Below are 19,843 nucleotides of genomic sequence, written 5' to 3'. Positions count from 1 at the left end.
TTGTGACTTTTTATCTCGCAATTCTGAAATAAAGTTGCAATTGCGAGTTCTAAAGTCAGAATTGCGTGATATAGGCTAAAGTCGCAATTGAGAGTTCTAAAGTCAGAATTGCGTGATATAAAGTCGCAATTGCGTGTTATAAAATCAGAATTGTATGATATAAAGTCGCAATTGCGAGTTCTAAAGTCAGAATTGCGTGATACAAAGTCGCAATTGCAAGTTCTAAAGTCAGAATTGTGTGATATAAAGTCGCAATTGAGAGTTCTAAAGTCAGAATTGTGTGATATAAAGTCGCAATTGAGAGTTCTAAAGTCAGAATTGCGTGATATAAAGTCGCAATTGCATGTTATAAAGTCAGAATTGCGTGATAGTCGCAATTGAGAGTTCTAAAATCAGAATTGCGTGATATAGTCGCAATTGAGAGTTCTAAAGTCAGAATTGCGTGATACAAAGTCGCAATTGCGAGTTCTAAAGTCAGAATTGCGTGATATAAAGTCGCAATTGCAGGTTATAAAGTCTGAATTGTGATATATAAATTCGTAATTGCGAGAAATAAACTCGAAATTCTGACTTTTTTTTCCTCGCAATTGCTATTGTATATCACGCAATTCTGACTTTATAACATGCAATTGCGAGAATTCTGACTATTTTTCTCGCAATTGTGACTTTATTTCTCGTAATTCTGACTCTGATGTAAACTCGCAATTGTGAGATAAAAAGTCGCAATTATCCTTTAAAATGTTTTATTCTGTGGTGGAAACAAGCTTACATACTGAACACCCAATCAAAGTTCTCTCAGAGTTGCCGACGGACGCTGATTCAACATGCTTAATTGGCCAAAAAAAAAAAAACGACTAGTCCGACTAGTGCAGATAGTGCGGAACACACCGCAAAACTTCAATGACGAAGGTTGTGTCAGGGCCTTTAAGAAATGAACCTCAAAAAAGCTAAATTCTTGGACGACACCGACCTACTATGTCATTATCATGGACCAATGGCAGTTTAAAAGCGTTTAACAGCCATTGCAAACATTGAATCTTTTAGGCCTTCAGTGTCATGAAGATCTGGGATTCTAATAGTATTAAAATAAAGATGCTTTCACTCAGTTTTCTATGCTTCAGAAGCATCAGAGAGAAAGTGTGAGTGACAGGTCAGTGGGAAAATACATCCTATATTAACATACCAAAGCTCAGTGGCAAACAAAACAATTGATTGACATTTCACTGACTCCAATTTGCCTGTTGCAGACTGTCGGTTAATTACCAGAAGTTAAAATAAAACCGATTTAATGAAGGTCGTGCTAATTAGCTAGGAAGAGGACGAGGAGAAAATGAAATGCTAGAGTTTAGAAATAGGTCACAGGTCTGATCCAAAATCTAAACTTTCATGTAAGTCTTATGAAAATTGGTTGATCTTTTCCATGCAGAAACGTCTTGCGTCTAGATGACAACACAACATTGGAAATAATGATATTTAAGACTAATGTATTCTTTTTTGTTGTTGTTGTTGGTTTGTTTATTTATGCATGTCTCTTTCAATGTAAGTCTTCATGACTAATATCATTTTATCATCTGCCAGGGGAAAATGATAACTCAAATCGTTTAGAAAAGCAACATCTTTTCAACAAGCTTTAAAATGTATGAAATTTAAAAAACACAGAGGTGCACCATAAATCTTATTATATATTATTATTATTATTATTAACATAATCCACTGATATTTTAGTATTATTTATTTACTATTATAATATGTATTCAAATTTTAAATTAGCTTTTAATTCTTTATATTTTCTTTATATTATATTTTCTATTAATTATGTTATTAGTTCTATTTAGCTTTATTTATTTTTTAATTTTCTGTTTTATTTTCCGTTGTAAACTATTTTAGTTTCGAATTTTTATTTAAGTTTAAGTTTTTCATCTAATAAAATCGTATATTTTGCTTTATTAAATTACCAAAAACCACTTTTATTTGTTTTCGGTTACTACAAAAACAATGTTATTAACAAAACAACCAAAGATTAATATCAGAGAGACAGACTGATGGTTGACTGACCTTTAGGCGAGCCGACAGGAGCTTCGCTGTGTGACTTCACCAGTCTGTTGTCACTGAGTGGAAGAGCCTCTGAACCGAAAGACAGATCTGTTGGCGTCTCTGCCCCTTCCTCTCTCTCCTCCTCTTCTTCCGGCTCTTCCTCCTCTTCCTCGTGCGCTTCCTCTCCGTCTTTCCCGTCAGGCTCAGTCATGCTATCCATCTGCTGCTGTCTTCTTTCCTGCAGCTTGCTGTGGTTTTCTATCACCTTATTGGCTGTCTCCATGACGACCTCGATGTTGAGATTTTGGGCTGCCATGGCGAGAAGTTCATCATCATCATCTCCGACATCCCAGGCGTCACTGGTGATGCTCTCGAACTCTTGGAAGGTGGTGGCTTTCTTTGGTTTTCCTGGCGTAGTGGAAGACGGAGGCTTGTTTCCTGCTTTTATCAGACTGCGAAAAATAGACGAGACTTTTGAATCATACTCAATACGCTGGTGTTCCACGTATAACGGTTAATAATATCCCTGCATGTGGGGAAAGACAGCTCATAAAGAACAGGGATATTGTTCTGGTTTCTCTGACTCCCATTGGTAGTTGCTACATCGCTGCTGTTGGTGAATTACTAGCTTATGTTGCCCCAATTTGCCAACTCTCATTAAAATCCGAAGACTTCCATACACTTTGTCACAGCATCTGTCAGAGCAAATTGCTGTCATCATTTACTCACAGTCAAGTTGTTCTAAACCTTGATGAATTTCTGTTAACACTTTAGAATATGTATACAGTAACAAAGCACTAATAAATCATTAGCAAACTATTCATTTTTAGTTAATTAATAGTTTATAAACTGTAGTTAAAGGAGAACTCCGGTCAATTTTAACATTGAGCTCATTTTTTTGTAGGTTTAGTTACCTATGATCACGCGCGTGAACTCGGCAATCGATTACTTTGGACTTCAACCGAAAACAGGATGTAAACACAGGTATTTGCGCTGGCTTAAATAACATCATTTTTATACATATCTTTCACATCTACTGCAGTCAGATTCACTCGTGTTCACTCAGAAGGAATCACTCACATTTTCTGTGCACTTGTAACCGGAGTTCTCCTTTTTTATACATTAATAGACTATCCCCTGTTTTAACAGACACAGCTTAAGGTAGCCAGACTAAAATGCATGTTTGAGCTATTTTAACAGAAAGTAACTTGCACTGATATATACGGTGGGCGAGAGAGCTCAACGCGCTGCAACTGAAGAAAGCACATGCAAATAGAAAAAACACATGCAAATAGAAAGAAAAAAAAACATGCAAATAGAAAAAAACACCCACAAATTAAGAAAACATCTTCATCAGTTTCACAACACACGTGTGCTCCAAATACTCACAACACAACCAAGTACAGAAACGCGCTGCAAATAACACATACCACAACGGAAATGTTTCCAGGGGAACCAAATAAGTGACACACCCGGCTGGGACGTGCTTACAGCTCAAAAGTCTACTTTATTTTATTTTATTTCTTTTCACTTTTTTTGCTTATTGTTGTTGTTGTTGCAAAACATACAGAGATTACATTTTTATGACATACAACTTGTATACAATAAAATGTATTAACAATATGTTCAATATCATCAGAATACAAATGAGAAAAGAACAATGAGCTGAAAACTAAAATAAATAAATAAAAAAAATAGAGAAAAAGAACATGAGGGAAAGATATTAATCTATACATCAATTACATGTGTTATGTTGAAATTTTCATAAAGAAAAGTTTCATAAGTTAGGTAATGTAGGGTCCAAAGTTTTAAAGTTGAGACACTCACACACAGATATATAACACATATTTTAAAAGCTTTTTTGTAAAAAATTATATATTTATTTGCAACCGTTATGTTAACAGCATTATATTTCTGTCGTAAGAACAGCTATTCAGCTGATGGACACCGTGCTTCGTTGTCATGGGAACATCCCAGGTGAAAATAATGAGCAAATTACGTTGTCTTTCGTTGCTCCCTTCATTAAGTGCGTTCCAAACGGCTACATAATGGCATACTAGTGCCCTGCTCACTCCAAAGTCCCACTTCAAGAGCTCTACCGTCTGCGCTTCGAAGGGAGTAGGGCATAGGGATGCTCACGAGCAATAAGCACATCCCAGCCGGGTTTGTCACTTATTTGGTTCCTCTGGAAACATTTCCGTTGTGGTCTGTGCTATTTGCAGCGCGTTTCTGTACTTGGTTGTGTTGTGAACTTTTGCAGCGCGTTTCTGTATTTGGTTGTGTTATCTCGGCCACCGTAGATATATCATAAAATATGTCAGTGCCATTCTTTTGTCTCAAGATGCACATCAGTAATGTTTTTCTAAGGCAGGTTTATAAAAGCTACTTAAATATCCTTAATGAACTAAGGGCTAATCCTGGCTTAATCTAAGCTTTATCTGTGAAAACCAGGCCAATATACAGTGCTATACAATAAACAGCTAGATCTTCATTCACTGTCACTGAAATTAATAAAGTGTTATTGTTTAATTAGCTCATATGTAAAGCTAATGCTTTGTTAAAGGTGCAGTCTGTAAGATTGACTAGTGGTTGAAATAGGTACTGCAGTCCAAATTCAAAATATCGTAGATTGTCTGCTTAATATTTGCTAACACTTTATTGTGCATAGACAAGAGATATTCTACTGACTATAAGTAACATGGAAACTGCAAGTCAACTTATTCTACGGACCCGAACACCTGACCATAGCCTAACAGTCTACTGACAGTCTACTAATACTCTAATGAGAGTTAGTTGACATGTTGTTGCAAAGTTACTTATAGTTAGTAGAAAGTCTAAAATGGACTATCGAAATAAAGTGGAAACAGAAATTCATACAGGTTTGGAATAAATTGAGGGTGAGTAAATGATGACAGAATTTTCATTTGTGTGTGAACTATCACTTTAAGACCAAATAATATGCAGAATCATAAAACTATTAATCACTACTAAAAAGCTAAACTAATAAATAAATTACAAAAGGCACAAAATGAGCTGCTACTCAAAACCAGATTTCCCAAGCAACAAGGACGCATTGTATTGCTAATATTTTAACATACATTAGAGGTTGAGAACAGTTTAAATAAGGAAATGAGATACAATGCTTAATGTGTTCTGTTCAGATTGATGTTGTGTTCTCACTAATAGCTAGATAACCAAAAAATCATATTTCCACTGCCAGTCTGGCTCTGAATCTCATTCTAAAATGCACAAAGGCGGCTGTTTTTGTTCTAGTTTGACGTGGCACATTAATGGGCAGGGTTTGCTGACTCATTGTAGCAACATCTGTGTTTGTGACAAAGATAACAGCAACAAATGTGACCTGACAATGTATGATCACTGCTATTACTATACTATTTAATCATATGCAAAGTCAACAATCAAAATGTACCCTATTCATATCCTTAAATCACGTTTCTGTGATTATTGTGTTAAAGTGACATTACATGGGATCTCTCTCTCTCTCTCTCTCTCTCTCTCTCTCTCTCTCTCTCTCTCTCTCTATATATATATATATATATATATATATAAAAAACTGTCTGTCTGACTGACTGTCTCTCTATCATTTATCTATCAATCCATCCATCCATCCGTCTGTCTGTCTATCTATCATCCATCCACCCATCCATCCGTCTGTCTATCCATCCATCCATCCGTCTGTCTATCCATCCATCCATCCGTCTGTCTATCCATCCATCCATCCATCCATCCATCCATCCATCCATCCATCCATCCATCCATCCATCCACTAGGGGTGGAACGGTACATGTTGAACCGAAACGGTACGGGCGTCATGGTTCAGTGTATGAATTTACACGGAGAATACACGGTATAAAAATAAATAAAACTCACGTGCAAATTAATTAATGTAATGCGGAACTACTGTTAGATATGCGGGTTCTTTAGGGACACCTAATCTGTTGCTTCGCTTTACCTCTGAAGCTCTGTGGCTATAATGAACAGGCTGAGATATCAAGATTGCAATGCTGGAATATGTTGTGTGCGTGTGTGTGCGTGCGTGGTGTGTTTGTGCGTGCGTGCGTGAGAGAGAGGCGCAGGCGTGATCAAACAATGGAAACATAAAAACATACTCCGTCATTTTGTTCATACAGGACATCATTAAAACTGCAAAGTGTTTACTTATATTTGTGTACACTCGCAATAAAACACAACATTGTGCTTAAAGGAGAACTCCGGTCAATTTTAACATTGAGCTCATTTTTTTGTACATTTGGAGTGCTGTCAATACAGAGAACAACGACAAAAATCGGTGTTGCCTACACTCGGTGTTGTTTACATCCTGTTTTCGGTTGAAGTCCAAAGTAGTCGATTGCCGAGTTGACGCGCGTGATCATAGGTAACTAAACCTATGCGCGTGAACTCGGCAATCGACTACTTTGGACTTCAACCAAAAACAGGATGTAAACACAGGTATTTGCGCTGGCTTAAATAACATCATTTTTATACATATCTTTCACATCTACTGCAGTCAGATTCACTCGTGTTCACTCAGAAGGAATCACTCACATTTTCTGTGCACTTGTAATGACACATCAAGGATGTTAAGAGGCTAAAAGCAGGTTTAGTACTTGCCCCATTGAAGTCAACAGGGTGCAAATTTTAAAAATAGAATAACTCGGTGTAGGCAACACCGATTTTTGTCGTTGTTCTCTGTATTGACAGCACTCCAAATGTACAAAAAAATGAGCTCAATGTTAAAATTGACCGGAGTTCTCCTTTAAACTTGAAATATATAGTTGTTGAATTTCACTCTGAAATATGTGAAACTAAGAAAGTAAAATAGGAAGGCGAAAGCAAAACCATGAAAACAATTTAATAAAAAATCCTCTTCTATCTTTAAATATGCCAAATAAATACACAGATTTTCCTTTAAATATAGCTGCACTTACTTGGCATGTAGCAGAGGGTCAAATGGAGGATGTTGGGCTCCATATACATGCTGGATACTGCGAAAAAGGAAAAAAGCGTTACAAAGCATGTTTATAAGAAAAATCTCTCTATTTTTAACTCCCTCCTTTATTTATATGAACTGAAAACTGGTTTGACAAGTCAAGGTTCAAGACGCAATTCTTGATTTAAAAAAAAAAACACAACTAGGCATCATTTAAAAAAGTTATTAGAAACATATTTGTCACATGTATAACTATATATATATATATATATATATATATATATATATATATACAGGGGCGTAATTTGTGGGGGGGTTAGGGGGGAGATAACCCCCCCAATATTTAAATCTATGCATTACAACCCCCTCAATATGTATACCATGATCACATGAAAAAAATGCAGAACCCAAACTTCAACCCCCCCAATGTTCAAACCAAATCTACGCCCTTGTATATATATATATATATATATACACACACACATTTGAGGAAGTTGCTGTCATCACCAACCAAAATGCACCACTGTACCACGTAAATATCATGGTATTTGAATACAGTAATCATCCAGTACCATGGTATATATCAAAATACTACTATTAACGTAGTATTACAATTATTGTACCAATCTGTAAGTTTCAAAAGAGGGGCCCAGCAGCACATAGCTAACAGGCTAATACATGCCTTTATGACCTAAACTAGAGCTTAAATCAGTATTACCACCCATATACACATTAATCAGATGTCAGTGCTAGAAGAATATAATCATGATCAATATAAACTTAATACATTATTCAGATCAATCCAATCATGGATGTGTACAGCTAGCACACATTACCTGAGTTTAAGACAGCCTTTAAAGGGTCAGATTTTGATGACACATGTTATTCTAAATATTTGGAGCTCCTCTGGTGAGATCTAGCGCTGACAGATATTGTTCGATTAGCTGAACCTCTAAATGAACACATAAAAATACACACACATAGCTAACACTGAGACATTAGCATGAACACGTCACTCACTTCCCAGGAACCTTGGCTGTGTTTCTCTTCCAGAACTGTTTTTTGTTGCCGTCAGCTGACATCTTTTGGCTTCAGAGTACTCGCTCATAAATTAATTTAGAGAAAAATGTTGATAAGTTGTGCAAACTGTGCACGAAGAGTTTATTTACACCTCAATTCCTCTTCGGAAACTCAGAGAGCCGCCATGTTGGTACCACCCACTGCACATAAGCGAAGCTGTGATTGGCTAAGGGGTGTCATGAGTGGCTGCTGAACAGCCAATCACAAGTGGAAATGTAGTTCCTCTCAGTTCCTTCACAGGCTTTTTAAAATATTTTCTGTTTAGGGAATTTATGTCTAAACGAATGAAAATGATTTAAAACAAAAACATTAGCCAAAATAAAAAACCTTTGAATGATAAAAAAAGATGAGTATTGAATAACAATTTCATAATTTATTGTTTGGGTCAAACTGAAAGTGTTCTATATATGATGAAAGTGAAAGAGTACTGATGTTGTCAGGGTCTAAAAAAGACAGAAACAAACAAACAAACAAATAAATAAATAAATAAAGTGACATTAAATGTAAGTAGTACAATACATTTAGAACGATTCATCAGAAAAAAATATATATATTAGGCTATTTGTTTCCTTGTTGCTAGTCACGATTTAGAAATGGATGGAAACCACATCATGCCACTACTTTAGAGAAAGGGGAATCAAAACTTTGCTTCTTCATGTCAATGACTTTATAAAAGTATGTCAATCACCCACATCGCCCCTCCTACAATGGAATTATGAGTGACGCATATCTCTAAACTCCTCCCACTTTATCAGGAAAGAGAAAACCGCTATGTAGCCAAACTGCTCAGGAGACAACGAGCACCATTGTAGCATTTTTATAATAATTGAAAGCGTCGGCTCGTATAGTATAAACCCGTTTTGAAGATGAAAGTGAGATAACTAACGTGTTTGTGTTGTTAAGAGCAGAAATGGAGAAGCAGCCGCGTCTGTTGTGTTCTGAGCTTTGTGTTCAACGCAGACCATATGAGGTCACATTAAACTGCGCGATTCTCGCGTGGAAAGACGTACAAATCGGCCCAAAACACACCGGACGTACCATATATGGATCTGTCAAAGCTGGTGAGTTACACATCTAATACAATAATAACACTATAACAGATATCCAATGCGTTTTCGCTGCTTTTGTTTGGTTCTAGTGGCGTGTGTCTCAAAGCAAACAGAGCTGCCTACCTAGTAGACCGCAGTTTAGGGCATCTTATAGGGCAGAGAATCAAAGTACGCAGCGTTTTGGGCCAGCTGACTGTGATGGGGGTGTGGAAAAGTTTAGAGAAAAACGTGTAAGAAATATGAATGGTCAAACACGCTGCAAAGTAGATATTGTTGATTGAGAACTTCTGTATGATGTTGCTGACTCTAACTATGGATGCTGACTGGAAGACGTCTGTGATGCCCAAAAGCACTGCTGACCTGGAACCTAGTTTTGATGACCTACAAACACTACTGACTCAGCATGTGGCTTTAATGCCTAAAACCAGTGTTGAGGAAAGTTACTGTGAAAAGTAATGCATTACAATATTGCATTACTCCCTTAAAAAGTAATTAATTGTGTTACTTAGTTACTTTTTTAGAAAAGTAGTGTTGTGCTACTTTTTTTTTTTTTCACCTGGGCTGGGCTTGTTTTTTATAACAAAAAAAATATATTTTTGGGCAAATGCAAAGACCCTTTCACACCAAAAGTGAAATAATAAGCCTCAGGCTGAAGGAAATGTAAAATCCCGAGTGTACAATAGAGGGTGCAACTCAAGCAAACATTTCAGCTGCTGCTGAAGGCAGGAGAAAAAAAGTTTAACACTTACTTTACCAATAAAAACAAAAAATATATGTTGTAATTTTTGCTTATGGTTTACCTGAATCATCGAAGGTCTGAAGCAAGTGCATTGGTCAATAAAGTGAGATTAAATGCATACAAATTATGTATGTTTTATTAATCATATTTAGTTATTGGAGGTTTGCATAGTATTCTGATTCTGCATTTCACAGATTTTATTCATTTTGAGGAATATTGATATTGAATATCATTTAGTCTAGAACTACAATAACCATCATGTTTACTCACAGCGCCTCTGCACTTCGATTTGTCTCAACATGGGGACAAGAGAGCTGTCAGTCAATAAATGGGAAAACAAAGTAACTTACTTCGATATTTTGTTGTAAATTTTAAAAGCAATGCTTTGCTTTACTTTACTAGTTACTTGAAAAGTAATCTGATTACGTAACAAGTTACTTGACACTGCCTAAAACTGCAGCTGAATTGGGAACACTCCTGTGATGCCCGGAAACATTGTTGATTTGGAGCATATAGCATAACTGCTACTGATTCAATAGACATAAATAATGCCCAAAAATGCTCCGATGTATGATCCATAGAACTGCAGGTCTATTATGCCCAAAACACTACTGACTCAGAAAATGCCAATGACACTCTAGTCTAAACATGCTTCCTAGTAACTTGTCTAGGCCCAAACATGCTGCGTTCTGTGCAAACACATATATGACCTAAATTGCAGCCATTATTTAGCCTCATTAATCAAGATTCTTGAAATAATACATTTTTGAGTCTAGTTTCAGGTCAGTAATAGAAAATCTGTGATGAACATTTAGTATTAGTTAAGGCACCCACACACTTCAAGATAATCAAGCTGATTGTGATAAGATTACCTTATCACACTATTATCGCCATTTCCTTTTGCCCATCGCCCGCCATGTCTTGTTTAATTTAAAGACATGTTTGATCACAAGAGATTTTGTGAGATTTCCAGTGTTCACAGTCGGGACTTTTGTGAATTGAATCTGTTAGTGTGTTTTCTTCTGTTTTGTGCACACTATAGTTGTGATTTTATCATACACATTTTAAAACTAAGATGCACCAAGAGAATAGACAAATAAATGTATTACATGCAATTTGCAAGTTATCACATCATTACCGCATGGCACAAGCTGATAGGCTTCTGCTTATCTTGCAGCCAATGAGATTGTTGCTTGCTCAACATTTAAACAGTCTTGTTCAGTGTTTGCTGTAAGCTAGTCCTGCATCAGTTCCTCTGAACCCCTCCTCCTCCCCCAGCTCCACCTGCCTAGATCTGCTACGGGATTTATGTATGTCTATTTATGCAGCAGCAGCATATCTTATCTTACATGCTCACAATAGAGTGTATGTCTACCTATTAGCAGTAGCAACTCCATACTTGCATCATTTTCTTTACAGAAACATTTGTCCCACTTTATATTAAGTGTATTTAACTCTTACTTGCTTAAAAACAAAAGTTTTGGTAAAATGTCCTTTTTTGTGTTCATGTTGTTAGGGATGCCGATACTGATACTGGCATCGGGGATTGGGCCGATACTGTCCTCATATACTCGTACCATACCTGTCAACACTCCCGTTTTCCCTGGGAGTCTCCCGTATTTCACACCCATCTCCCGCCCCCCTCCCGTTTTGTTATTTCTCTCGTGAAACTGCCGTAATTTGTATGGCCCAAACGTCGTTATGAATAATCAACCCGTTCCAAGGTTGTCCAGTTGCCAGATCTTGTATGAAACCCATCCTATTCGCGCAATCAATACATCATACAAATTTCAACCCATTTGTGAGTGGCAACCCACAACCCAGTTGTGCCGTCGATATTTGCGCAGGTAGTCGACGCAGGAAGTTGCATATGCAGTAAATATTTAACGCGATTAACGCAGCATTCGTTTTTTTCTGTCATCCTTTGGCTGCATGGCGTTACATTATATGATGTGCTTTTATTCTTGCTATGCTTTTAAACCATTCAAGCCATATTACTTATTTTATAAAACTTTAAAAGCGGAAAGCGCATCACTCATTCCTGGGAATACATTTGACATCACAGCCTGACCTTGACGGAAATAAATATCCTACGCCAAAAGTACCAGAGAAAAAGTCTCAGCTGTGCTCAGATCTGTAAACCGTACAGTTGCTTTGGTTTTTCAGTCCGTACCCGTTTCGCCCCGTGGCTCAAAAGGGTCACAACAAAAATAGGGACACACGAGAAAGCCAAAATAGAATGCAAAATTGATTAACAAAATAGAACTATACAGAAAAAAAAACTGAAAAGGTAACAGTGAACAAATTCATAATCCATGCACGCTTTCGCAATCGTTGTTTTGTAAATCGTCCTCTCGCATTAGTTGTTTGTAATATTCAGTTCCTGTGAAAAATTGTGAAATACTGTTCCAATAGGTGAAGTTACACAACAATATGCTGATTGATTACATAATATTTGGGTGTAATATTCAGTTCCAATGAAAATCTGTTCCAGTTAATGGAGTATACACAGGTGATGTGTAATATTCAGTACCAGTAAACTTCACCTGCTGGAACAGTTTCTTACAGTAACTGAACATCACGCAACATCACCTGTTCAGTTTTGCAAACTGTACTCACAGATTTGTGGCCTATACCTTATTTTAGAAATCTGTTTTTCTGTATATTGATTTGTTGTGTATTGTTAAGATGAATACACCTGTCTTAACTGAATTTTTCTATGATTTGGTGATGGGGTGTGTAATGTATAGCCTAGATGACATGAAACCGCATGTGGTTGAACTGAATATTTCACTGGTTTTGACAAACATTTGAATCACTGACCCAATCCTCAGCACTGAGCCATTCAGGAGCTGCTCTAAATATGTGCTGTGCTATTAAATGAAAGATACAATATGATAGAGCAATAGAATGAACAGTGACAGTAACAGAAGCTCATACAATGCATTTTAGCAGGCTTAATTAAGCATGAAAATAACTGAAAGAAATATATATTTGATGAACAAATTAAGCCAACTAATATGATTTATATTCTTTTGGTTTATCTACTAATACATTTAAAAATTACAAATGCAGTGTAGGGATGCGCGGTATACCGGTACTGCAAAAATACCGGTATATATTATATTTCAAACGGTACAATATCATAATTTTGCTCAATTCGGTATTTAATGCGCTGCTGTTTCGAAGTTCACCGCTAGGCGGCAGTGCGCTACCCAAACTGACGCGGGTCACGCACAACCGGCAAACGGTGACAACGGTGGAACACGATGGATCAAACAGATGAAGCTCATTCTACACGCCCGAAATTAATAAATAAAGAGAGCAGTAGGAGTGAAATATAGCATTACTTTGCCTACAAAAGTAATGAGAAAGGTGAAGCAACAGACCTCAATGCACCACTCTACAAACACTGCTTTAAATTTGCGACGGGAGGCAACACACCAAATCTGGCTAACGTTGAGCACTTGTCACTTGATCATCCTGACTTGTTCAAAGAGTTCAGAGATCGACAAGTGAGTCCATCATTCAACTGTTTTAATTTAGACTTTTATTCATAGCGCACATACATAAAAGCTTATCAATTAAATATGACATGGTTAACACGAAAGCTCAAATGTGCTTGCATGACACGCTAGAACCAATGAAGTTTAGGTCTCATAATTTTTGCACTTTCAAACAATCATATATTAATTGAATTTGAATGAATAAAGAGATTAGTGATATTAATTTTAGTATTAGTGATAGTAAAATGAATGGCATATCACTGCTGCTGTGGCGAGTGCGACCCCTAGAGGAATCTAAGGAATCTAGAGTAATAGTAGTAATATGGATATTACTAATATGAATGTTAGAGTAACACTTTACATTTAAGCTACATTTGTCAACATTCATTAGGTAACCTGACCTAACCGTATTATAGCATTTATTAATCTAGATCAATCAGTAATTATTATTTATACTAATACATGTTTAGCATGTTAACATTACTTTATATGCAATGCATTAAACTAATATGAACCCAAACACAAACCAAACAGTAATCAAACCAAGATGAATAAATGCTATAAATGTTGATAATTCTCTGTTAATGCATGACAGCTAAAAATGACTCATTTCATTATTCTATTATTATTCTATATTAATCAATTATTATAGATATTAACCTATTTTAATTGTATCATTTCAGGTTTCTTTCTTTCTTTTTTTTTCAAAATCCAAAATTTAATCTACTGTAAGTTCCCTGGCTGTTTTTTATTTATTTATTTATTAGTTTCAAGCAGTGTTTTTTAATAAAATTGTTTCAATTCACTTAAATTTTGAGGCTGGTTATTTGTCACCTGTGGTATCGATTTAGTATCGATACCGAGGTATTAGGTTCTGGTACCGTACCGAAACCAAAATTATGGTATCGAGCCATCCCTAATGCAGTGAAAATTCAGGGATCGGTTACGGTATCGGTATCGGCGAGTACCAAAAATGAAAGTATCGGTATCGGACTCGTTCTGCAAAAAGTGGTATCGGGACATCCCTACATGTTGTATTACAAAACACTTTTTGCTAATGACAGTTGAAATCAAATGCCTGTATTTTGTAAATATAAGTATAACCTAAAAATGTTTATCAAATGATGAATTTAAATGTTGTTGAATCCTCTTAATATAAAGTGGGTTCAGTTTTTCTTTCCATACACTCAGTGGCTGGTAATAACATCAGATTCAGTTACAGTAAAGCTGTGTATTGAGTTCTCAGACTGTGCTGGAAGGTCAGAGGAGGTCACTGATCTAGAGGAATTGGATTGTGTGTTTTCTCCTGTCTGCTACACACACTCTCTGTGTGGTTATGCCTGGGATTGTTAATGAATCTTTAGATGTCTGTCATGAATTATCATATGTTAACCTCCAGGTTTTTGGTTGTTAATCATTGCTTTCAGAAAATCTCTCTCATTCAACATGAAACAGGTTTTTTCGGGCTACACTGGGAAAATCCTAGACCTTTTCAGAAGAACAACATGGTCAAAAGAGTGACCACAAATAATATGCTTCACAAAAACACAACCTTTCCAGATTACTCTGTAAAATGCCAATCAGTCAAAGTTTAAAACCATTTGATACAAAAAGCAAAGACATGCTGCAGTTCACCTTCTGCTCTTAGAAGGAAAATGAAAGTATAAAATTTTAAGTACAATACATAGCCTAAATGAAACAAATTGCTAATAGTCAGGAGTAAAGCTTACACAATCATAACATAACCTTGCAACTGAAAATAAATTAAAAAAGTTGTGTGGTCCATCCAAACACTGAACCTCATCTCAATGGTGTATTTTCATTTGATTGTGCATTTTCAAATATAATACCTGTTAAATGGCAGATGGACTTGCTGGGTAGTTAATTTGATCAGTGATAATCATAAGGAATCCTGACATACATGGTTGCAGTGAACCGTTGTTATAAAAGAGTCTTATGTTCCCATTCATACAGGTTGTAATAACATTAGTGGTTGATATCTTGCATAAAAATAGGTTGCGTCTTTTGACCTTTGGAACATGTTCAAAAGCGTCCCTGTTAAAGAACCATAAACGCCACATAAAAATGGAGTCCAAACCTAATCCAGTTTTTGAAATGGTTTCACCTAAGCAAGGCCTTGGATACATAACACTGAATGCTGAGAAGTTGAGAACTGGGTGAATTCCAGTTCCAGTACTGAGATACATTACACAAAGCCGGCTTTTATTTAAAGGTCTTGATGGATGTTTTCCTCAGGGCCGTGACACATATGAAATTAAGTTTCCACCCGGTTTAAGGTAGTTCAAGGCACCCGGTCGTAGTTTAATTAAAGGATTTCACATGAACAAAACTATTGCTCATGAGAGGTGAGAGCGATTCCAGTTGCCTAAATTACATTTTTCTCATCAGTGGCCAAATATGGTTTAGTTTTTTTGTTTTGTTTTTATTTTGTTTGCTTTTGGTTTTGTTTTGTTTTGTTTTGTTTTGCTTTTTTTGTTTTTGTTTGATTTGTCTTTGTTTTGTCTTGCTTTTTTGTTGTTATTTTTTGTTTTGTATATTTGTTTTGGGTTTTGCTTTTTTGTTTTGTTTTGTGTTTGTGTGTGTGTGTGTGTGTGTGTGTGTGTGTGTTTTGCTTTTTTGTTGTTTTTTTGTTTTGTTTTGTTTTTTGTTTGTTTTGATTTGTCTCCAAAATGTAGTTTCTGGAGAAAAACATCCAGATCACTTGACTGCAAATAACATTTTTCTAACACTTTGAAATGTTTTATTGCCATGTAGATATGAAGAACATGTTGTTGTTGTTGTTGTTGTTTTTTTTTTTTTTTTTTGTACCATTTTTTACTTCGTTTTCCCTGCGGAGAGCTTCAGGCTGTCAGTGTGACTTGTGTCAGCATCAGCTGTAGTGTGTGATGTATATGTCCATCGGCCATGTAATCTAACCCCTTTCACCATGAGTTTGTTTTCTCAGAATGCACGTAACTGAAGTAGTGGGGACACAAAAGACGTTATTTGTAGAGGGCCCTTTCATACTAAACAAATGTTTGGTTTTGCTGGAAAGGTCACTTTGGATGAATGAATGGTGTGTTATGCTGGTCAAACATTGTGCTTCAGAGGTTTGCAAGAAGGGTATAAATGCTTGGTCCCAAACTTATGGCTCCATGGCAATAGATGCCTGGAAGGATATGAGCCATATTCCGCAACATGATCTGCATTAGGATCCATAAGTAATGCACATGTACTGGGATTGTTATTTCAAATTGCTGCCATAAAATTGAGGTTTCCACTAGCCTAGTTGTATTAAACACGCAGCCCTCAAGACATTCATTTGTGGCTCGCATGATGTCATAATTGTGCAATAATCAACTGTTCTACTGCAATAACCAGAGTTATGTTTTCTTGCGATATTAATAACAAACATGCCTGGGAGGTATAACTGTATATGCCATGCAATTATGGAAATCATTTGAGTTTAGAATTGAATCATGTATACCATGGTTTTAATTATTGGAAAGATTATCTTTCTGTATGAAAATTGTTTATCCCTAAATATATTTTTTTCCCTGTCCCATAAAATCTTAGATGCTGACATGGTATAAAACAACCAAATAAATCTATTTTCTGCATGATTTTAAAAGGTAATATAAAATAGGTAATAATATGTCAACAGAATTACTAGAAACTTAGCAGAAATGCATTGAAGTTGTGCATTAGCCACAAAGAATAGTGCTGCGTAATTTTGCTCCCTATTTGTTTGGAAGAGCCTATGATGCCTATAAATACAGTCTAGGTAAAAAGATCACTAGGTTTTGGAATGGAACGATGCCGTTTGATTGAGGGCAGCAAACTAAACCTTTTACTAAACTCGGTTTGTGTAATCCTATAGTTTTACATGCCTGTGATGTTAGTCTGTCTGCCAAATACATTATGAGAGAGCTGTGATATAATGATCAAGGAACCCTGGAATGTCAACTATTGTTCAGTGGTATTTCCTCTATCCCCTCCAAGTTTACTGCCTCTTTTTAACACAATTCACTAGTTAACGTGGAAATGAGAACAAAAAGAGTGTCTGCTTGGTTTTTGATATAGTAAACACAGGGTGTTTTTGGGAGAGTTGTAATGGAAATGAATGAAATGAGCTGAATACATATTTTAAATGATTAGATCAAGACAATATAAGTTGTTTTTGTTACAAAATGACACATTTTATATATTCCATTTTCTCAATATTTAACCAAATGATGCGGTTGACTACCCTGGAAATCCGGAGTTCTCGCAAGAGCACAAGTTGAATTTGCTCAGCGAGTTACTCTGGTGTCGAGTAATGATGCTCATTAAATATCCCCTTGTATCCGAGCTGCACCAATCACATCGGGTTATCTGATATAGGCGGGCCAGAGGCGAGCTAAACAGATGACAACAGTGATGTGACGTCAAAGTCATTAGTAAACATTGCAAGATGGCTATGTTAATGGCTTTGGCCGCTACAATGAACGAGTTAGACTTGGCTTTTTATCTAAAAGAGGAACAGAAGACGCCGCTCGAATCCCTTCTTTGCAAGAAGGAAGTTTTTGCTGTTTTGCCAACCGGATACGGCAAGAGTCTAATGCCTCGTTTCCACTGAGCAGTACGGTACGGGACAGTACGGTACGGTTCGGGTCTGTTAACCATGATCTGGCTAGCGTTTCCACTGCCAACAGTACCCTTACTTGATAGGCGTGGTGTTTCGATCGACGTCATTTTCGCGCGAAGAAGAACATAGTAAACTACAATGGATGACATGCAGCAGATCTTGTTCTTGCTCCTCGACATGTTTGTCACAAGAAGACAAGCGCCGACATTAGGCTTTTCTCAATATCAAGTACGCAAAGTTTGTACTTGCCATGTGCGACTCCTACATGCAAATGGTACAGCGCGTTCTTAAAAGCGTCGCTGATACACCGGTTATCTCGGTTACTCTGTCTGTACATTTTAAGCAACAATAAAACGAAATATGTTATAAAACACCACTCTGCCTCTTTTCGTTTTCATTTAAATAAATTAAACATTATAGGGACACAAATGTGGTTCATGCGCAACGCATATTGATTATTCACTGCACGTTATACGTTATAACGAAACGAAATATAAACACAACCCTAACGTTACCTCTTTTCGTTTAAAAAAATAAATAAAATAAACATATTCCAGGCAATATATGCATTTGTACAAATGTTGCAATAAACATCAGTGATAATCTTGTAATAAAAAATGACAAGAAACCATATTTCTTTTTGTAAAATTTCAGTTTTATCAATAATAGCCTATATAAAAGTTTAAGTAAAGTACAAGAAGCTATACAATAAGAAATAAAGCAAACAATTCAGTCAAATATCCAAATGCAGCGCTCTAACATTACAAGTAGTTAAACACAAATAACATTAATATAAAACTAAACTTAGCCCTCAGCCAAAACGATTGACAGGGAACTCATTATATACTCACGAGACCAAAGATCGCCCGTTAGGTCTACACAAAACGAATTATATCTTATGTTTAACCACTACCGTCGGAGTCTGCGACGAACGCCGAGGCAAGGCTCATCCAGCCGGGAAACATGAGCGCCGAGCGCCCGCTGAACGCATGGATCTCACAACCGGGGAAAAAAAAATCATCTTTATAAATAAACCACAGATTTGAGCTTTAAACAACTACATTCTCGCCTGAAAAACTCTTAAAATTACATTTCGTGATACAGTAACAGTAGTATTATATTAAACTGTATATTAAAAAATGGCGCTTCTTATGTTGTCATTCCTCTTGTAGCACGCGCAAGTGACGATTCTCTGTCAACCAATCAACGTCCTGCAGTGAGTCTAGCTCCACCTTTTAGTACCGTTCCACTGTGCTAGGTACCCCAATGGAAGGGTACCTAAAAAGTGGTACGGTACGGTTCGGCATTTTGGTACCATTCACAACTTTTGATAGTGGAAACGCAAATAAACGCGTACCGTTCCGTACCGTACCGTACCGTACCGCACCGCTCAGTGGAAACGAGGCATAATCTACCAGTTAGCTCCGCTGGTAGCTAAGCGTAGCTTATGGGGCTTGTTGTGATTGGTTGAAGTGTTATCCAATTGCGTGCTGTGAGATTTTCAAATGCATGCTTGGTGCCACCCCTCGAGCTGGGGTGCGTTTCCCGAAAGCATCGTTGGCCAACTATGGTTGCAAGTTCCGTCGTTACCAATAGAGTTCAATGGACATTGCGATGAACTTGCGACCATAGTTGGCCAACGATGCTTTCGGGAAACGCACCCCTGGCCGATTTTCATTAGTCGATGCCAGGCCATTAATCTTTCAGATTTAGGTTTGGATTTCAAGGGTAGCGGTTGACTGCTTTCATCAAGCATTCAGTACTGTAATTGAACCCTGCAAACAAAGTTACCATAAAGAGTGTGTATATATATATATATATATATATATATGTATATATGTATAAGATTCAGCTAAT

General features: G+C 36.7%; 2 protein-coding genes across 4 annotated transcripts in view; one reads left to right on the top strand and one right to left on the bottom strand.

Annotated features, from left to right (window-relative positions):
• tbc1d22a (TBC1 domain family, member 22a) overlaps window positions 1-8,225 on the bottom strand; it is a 170,672-nt gene extending 162,447 nt beyond the window's left edge. For all 3 annotated transcript variants that reach the window (XM_081363945.1, XM_081363944.1, XM_081363946.1), the window contains exons 1-3: window positions 8,006-8,225; window positions 6,984-7,040; window positions 2,056-2,486 (exon numbers count right to left, since the gene is read on the bottom strand). In XM_081363945.1, coding sequence (XP_081220071.1) covers window positions 2,056-2,486; window positions 6,984-7,040; window positions 8,006-8,067 — 550 coding nt within the window. In that variant the 5' untranslated portion in view covers window positions 8,068-8,225. The remainder of the gene's footprint in view (window positions 1-2,055; window positions 2,487-6,983; window positions 7,041-8,005) is intronic.
• Window positions 8,226-8,760: 535 nt separating this feature from the next.
• The window catches only part of cerk (ceramide kinase), a 37,357-nt gene continuing 26,274 nt past the window's right edge, over window positions 8,761-19,843 (top strand). The window contains exon 1 of the mRNA XM_081364159.1: window positions 8,761-9,126. Coding sequence (XP_081220285.1) covers window positions 8,976-9,126 — 151 coding nt within the window. The 5' untranslated portion in view covers window positions 8,761-8,975. The remainder of the gene's footprint in view (window positions 9,127-19,843) is intronic.

Source organism: Scardinius erythrophthalmus (assembly GCF_964197995.2).
Source record: "Scardinius erythrophthalmus genome assembly, chromosome: 4".
Taxonomy (NCBI): domain Eukaryota; kingdom Metazoa; phylum Chordata; class Actinopteri; order Cypriniformes; family Leuciscidae; genus Scardinius; species Scardinius erythrophthalmus.
This window is presented reverse-complemented; position numbering and strand designations above follow the sequence as displayed.